The sequence below is a fragment of the Equus asinus genome, chromosome X (genome assembly GCF_041296235.1).
Source record: "Equus asinus isolate D_3611 breed Donkey chromosome X, EquAss-T2T_v2, whole genome shotgun sequence".
NCBI classification, from domain to species: domain Eukaryota; kingdom Metazoa; phylum Chordata; class Mammalia; order Perissodactyla; family Equidae; genus Equus; species Equus asinus.
In genome coordinates this window covers 48803705-48809704 of record NC_091820.1, presented here as the reverse complement: position 1 = coordinate 48809704, position 6000 = coordinate 48803705, and the positions used below count along the sequence as shown (strand labels likewise).

Genomic DNA, 6000 nt, shown 5'->3' with positions numbered 1-6000 from the left:
TGTCAAAGAGATAGTCTGCCAAGCTGGCTTTTGGGGTCTCCACTTTGCTATCTAGTTAACATTAACAAGCAATAATATTTGCATATTTTATTAATCAAAAAAATTTCAGGTAAAATTTAAGAACCCTTTGTTTTAATCCCTGCCCAATCCCATTCCCTTCACTCCTTCCCCAGAGGCAATTGGGGAATCACAATTGTGATTTTCAGGCCACGTCTTTAGGCTTTTACCATGCACAGGTACCCACATTCACCAGGGTCCCAGACCAGCCACCCCACACCCCCACTTTGTTTATGAGGGGAAGATTGATTTTGTGTTTCCCAGGGTCCCATGGAATACCTTCTCCCTCCATCCACAGAGATCCCGAGCTGCATGTGGATGGGACATGGGTGGGCGGAGAGACTCCTGGATACCTGACTTAAAACTTAAAAGATGAGATCTGCACACATGAAATCAAGGACAGAGCTTTATTTATTTAGGAACCACATAACTGTATTGGAAGAAATGGCAAAACTGGAAGAAAAAAAAAGTGAACGTTTTGCAAGGGCAATATTGCAATATGCATGCTCGGTATGGTGATCAGGGGAAGTCACCCTGTGGCTCTGGGGAAAGCAGTCCAAACTCAGTTCTTACTGCCGTCCCCCAGGGTGAGCTTGTCGAAGAGGTACTCTGCCAGGCCGTCTGCTGGGGCCCCCATCTTGAGCAGGTTGGTGAGATGGTCCCCCAACTCCTTCATGGACTTGACTTCCTCGAGCAGGAGGTGACTCTCCAGGAAGTGGCACAGATGGGGATCCGCCTTGTCGGTGGCCAGCTGGTGCAGATCGAGCAGGCTCTGGTTGACGTTCTTCTCCAGCTGGAGCGCACACTCCATGGCCTTCAGGCCGCTCTCCCAGTCGTCGCGGTCTGGCTTCTTGATGTCGCCAAGGCGGAGGCGGCCTCCGCGCTGGTTCTGCAGCTGCATCAGCCTCTCGGCGTGCTCCCTCTTCTGGCGCGACTGCTGCAGGAACAGCTGGAAGAAGTGCTTCAGGGCCACGTCGGCCCTGTCGAAGTAGTAGGCCATCGACATGTACACGTAGGAGGCGTACAGCTCCAGGCAGATCTGGCCGTTGATGGCGGCCTCGCAGTCGGGGTGGTAGTTCTGGAGCACCTGCGAGGGCTGCGCGGTCGCCATGGCTGGAGGCGCGAAGGCGAAGGCGACCTCAAGGTGTTCCCAGAGTAGGTGATGAAGGCGCCGTTGGGTGAGCTCTGGCTCAGTGGCAGTTCTGGCTCGCGACCAAAATGGCGTCACACCAAATTGGGAGTGTCCGTTATTTTACGGAGGTGGGGGAGATCCGTTTTACGTTACGTTACGTTACGTTGCGTCACGTCACATTGTGTCACGTTACGTTATGTTATATTACTTTACGGTGGGCGGGGTAGCTGGGAGGGGCTCAAGCGTGGTGTTCTAGGTTGGATCAGGGCTTGGATGAATCCGGGAGACTGTGTGCTAAGCGTCAGCACTATATGATATTTTAAAACTTTATTCATGAATATAGATGCAAGCATCTTAAGTTAATCATTTGCATGATTTCTTTGAGCAGCTTAATTGAATATTGTCCTAATGTGATTGTTTCATTAAATATAGTGCTTTTGAGGTCTCATTAGTTATGTTTAATATCGCACAGTTTTATTTGAATGTTAGATAAATCAGTGATTTCAACATCCATACTGATGACACTTCTGATAGCCTCCTCACTCGGTTCCTAGACTTAGTAAGTCCAGTGACCTCCGCTTTTCTCTTTCTAGTCATGGTCTAGTTCACGCTCCTCTGACAGGAGAGCACCACCTCTAGAGCCTCAGTGAATCTTTCCACCTCTCCGTCTTTCACTCTTTCTGAGCTTGTTCTTCACTCCCTTTTTTCTCTCATCTCTTAATCTTTCAGCACAGTCCTAGAAGCACGTTCCTTCTGCCCTGTCTGGAGCCCGGTAGGACAGATTCAATGATCTCATCGCTGATATCCTAGATTTGCTCTCCCCCTTCACCTGGCTTGTCAATTACCTTCCTCTTGGCTACGTACACACTTCCCTTTTCTCTGGCAGAAAACAAAAGGTTTAGGTGCATTCTTAGAGAAAGCACTTACCCACGGGGATGTATTCATTCCCTCCAACCTCATTTGTTCTTTCGCTGACACTCAACAAGTCTCTTTGTAAGCCCAATTATGTTGTATGGAATGAGCCACCGTGGTAGGGAATACCACTGATCTCAAATGGCCTTTCCTTCATTCATTAATTCATTCAACAAATACTTATTGATTACCTGCTATGGCCCAGGCGCTGGTCTAGGATTTGGGCATATATGAGTAACAAAGAGAAACAAAGTCTCTGTTTCCTTAGTGTTGTATTCTAGTGGAGAAGCAGACAAAAACAAAACAAAACAAAAAAACTACCATTTTTCCCCCTTATTGTCTCAAGTAAATACATACAAGATATTACACATGTGCATGGAAATAAAAAAGACGAAATATGTTCTTAGAATTCAAGGATATTATAGTGGGAGACAGAAGATCAACCTAGGTATTTATAATTAATTTGTGCATTAATTCAACAACCATTCATATACTCCAAATATGTGTCAGACGCTGTGTTTGATTCTTGAGATGTGCAGAAGAATCAAATGTGGTCTGTGTTCTCAAGTTATAAGACAGAATGACAGAATATTATAAGTACTCTCAGGTAAAGTTAGGATAAAATGCCTAATTTCACATAAAGATTTAATCCCATAGCTTTGATTAATGCACCTTTTTTGGTCTCTGTTTCTCTTTTGGAAGCTTATCCTATTTTATGATCAGAGTTTATGAAGAAAGAAAAGGATCACATATCAAATGTCATGATGTAAACTTATTTAAACAGTTCTAGAGACATTTAATTGCTGATTCTGTAAAGAAATAAAATAACAACAGTGTCTATTTCATAAGTTGATTTTAATGATAAAATCACACACTAGAGATGGAAGAGAATTACGTGGTCAGTTTCTGAGTGAGATAAAGTTGTGTTCTGTGTTTTCTTAACACCAGTGTTGAGTCTTAATGTAATTGTAGACTTTCAAAGTTTCCTTGGGAGATTTCAATTTAGACTTGATTGTAAGAATCTATTTAAGTAGGAGTCTTGATGTTGTAGAGCATTTTCTCAGTATTTCCCAAGATTATTTAATAATTAATTTCTACCTACAATTTTACACTTCAAATACTTGAAATAATAAGACTATTGAATGGTTATGTGTATACTAAGGAATGATAATGGTGTTTCTCAGATATTTCATCCCTCATCATTACCTCCTAGGGAAGAAAGTAATGGTAAAATATTTATTATAACTGAGAGAAACCCAAGGTTTAAAAACTAACTTTTCTGAGGGAAATCAATAAGCAAGCATGAGCTGGGACCTCAGATTTCCATGAAGAAAATATACATATATATAAGCAAAGCATTCCATTCAGTTTTTCTTTCGTGAGAAATATAAAACTATATATAAACATAGAATGAGAAAACTTCAGAGTAGATCATGTTTTTTAAAAATATGAATATAGGACTATAAGATAAAGATTTCTTTGAAATGTTTGTGGTCAATGTTTGTATTATATCAGTGTTAGTCATGGTTCACCAGAATAACAGAACGAACAGGAAGTGAACCATATATACATCTATCTATCTATCTATCTATCTATCTATCTATCTATCTATCTATCTATATGGAATTGGTTCATGTGATTATGAAAGCTGACAAGTCCCCAAATCTGTAAGGAGCAAACTTGAGACCCAGGAATGCCGATGGTGTGGGTCCAGCCCAAAGGCCAGCAGGCTGGAGACCCAGGAAGTTCAAGTTGAAGGCAGGAAAAAACCAGTGTCCCAGCTTGAAGGCAGTCCAGCAGGAAGAGTTCCCTCTTCCTCAGAGGAGGGTCAGCATTTTTGTTCTATTCAGGCCTTCAATTGATTGTGTGACGCTCACCCACATTCAGGAGAGCAGCCTGCTTTACTCAGTCTACTGTTTCAAATGTTAATCTCATGGAAAACCACCCTCACAGGCACACACGGAATAAGATTTGACTAAATATCTGGCTAGCCCCTGGCCCAGTCAAGTTGACATATAAAATTAACCATCACAGTATTATTTATAATAAATTCAGGTCATCAAATAAAAAATCTAGTTATATAATCTGTAAAAACTCTTTTGACTTTCAGTTCCCTTCATCATTTAAACCTGTTACAGAACTAACAGTTACACAACTGATATTAGGCAATAAGTTCTGACTCAGTGTCAGTGATTATCTCTCATTCATTCAGTATATTTCTACGGAACATCTATTATATGCCAGGTATTTTTATTCATCCTAACACAAAAACTTGTTCTATAAACTCCTCACATTTGCATTTTTTTTGCAGCTGAGTGCTGTTCAATGTTCCATGTAATCCCATCTTTAAAAATTAGTGCATGCGCTAGGCTTGATGATGTATTCATAAGGAAGTGGACCATGAGTAGCAGCAGTTGGTGGCTTATCTCACTCTCCATATATGTATGTGTGTGTGTGTGTGTGTGTGTGTGTGTGCATGCATATGTATAAATTAATCATTTAATGAGGGGTCATGAAAAGTGATATATCAATCCAAAATCAATATTATCTATCAAGTCAAAATCAATATTATCTGTCTTTGAGCTGTTCACTCTACATTATCTCATTACAGATACCCTCTGAGTTAACTTTTATTGTTATCACCCATATTTTACAGACAAAGAAATTGTAAATTAGAGAGGATGTAACATGCTCAAGTACACATCTTGTAAAGCAGAGAGTGACACTCTGAACAGGATTCCTCTCTAGATAGTTTGGAAAATTTGGCTGGACCATGAGGTCCTTTAGTCCAAAGACTGTTTAACTTGTTTGATGCTAAATTTCACATAGAAGGGGCTCAAAAATATGAATTAAAGTATTGAGTGGTCCATTAAAAGCTTTAGTCTCGTTATTTCTCCAAATTAAAGCAATGAATGGGAGAGATGTTGAATGTGTATTTAAACTGTTTCCTTTAGAAGGAGAAAAAAATCAAAGACACCCAATGGTGACAAATTACTATTATAATTTTACTTAAAATGCATAAACGTAAAGCCAGGTATAAAAATCTCTATGCTTAAGGGCATGCGTTTATAACTGTGAAACTAACAATTTATAAGTATATGCAGATACAACTATAAAACTAATAAAATTAAAATTAAGAAATTCCAATTAGGCATCAGATTACGCTTTTTGCCTTAAACACAATTACTTCTCGCTGAGAATAGATCTAGTTGCCAAGATGCAAGTTTTCTTTTGAGTGTGCCGTGCTCAATATACATTCTTCTTGACTGAAATGATTGACACGCTTTAGCTCATATGATGATTCATATGAAGAGGGTTCATAGGGAAGAGGCTGTTGAAACTGCTTTCAGGTAGTGGAAGCCATCACTTAAATACTGTCTGTCCATGTTCTTTTTTATTAATTTGTGAAAAGTCAAGTGATAATTTATTCTGATGTTGTTTGTTGATTTCGTGAAGTATCATTAAAATCTCAATACCTTTCATAAGTGAAGGTGCTGAAGTGTTGTTCTATCAAACTACTTTTCATATTCCAGTCATCACTTTGAAAGGAAATTTTAGTCTTTGCAGCTGGTAAAATAAATCAATAGGACCATAAGGATGGACATGGGACGATTGTCATTTTTACACCAGGACATGCCAATCTAGCAGCAATCACACTCAGTGTAACTCAAAACCCACATGCAAATGTGGACACTGTATCTGTGTGGTTGTATTGAGCTATAAAGAGATCAAGATAATCCTGAAAATGCGTCCGGTAATTTTTCATTTAGATGTAAACACAAGAACGGATCCATGGAATTCACAGATACAGATAGAGAACATTGAGTTAGAATGGCAGGGACATGCCAAATATTTAATCAATAACTATTTAGGACATGATGCGTGTCCAGCTTTGTGCT

The 6000-nt window shown here is 39.7% G+C and overlaps 1 protein-coding gene across 1 annotated transcript; it reads right to left on the bottom strand.

The window, feature by feature from the left end:
• Positions 1–250: 250 nt before the first annotated feature.
• On the bottom strand, positions 251–4523 carry LOC139042730 (ferritin heavy chain-like). Its single transcript, XM_070502696.1, has one exon. It carries the CDS (start codon positions 1166–1168, stop codon positions 620–622), a length of 549 nt encoding a protein of 182 aa, XP_070358797.1. The 5' UTR covers positions 1169–4523; the 3' UTR covers positions 251–619.
• Between the last annotated feature and the right edge of the window lie 1477 nt (positions 4524–6000).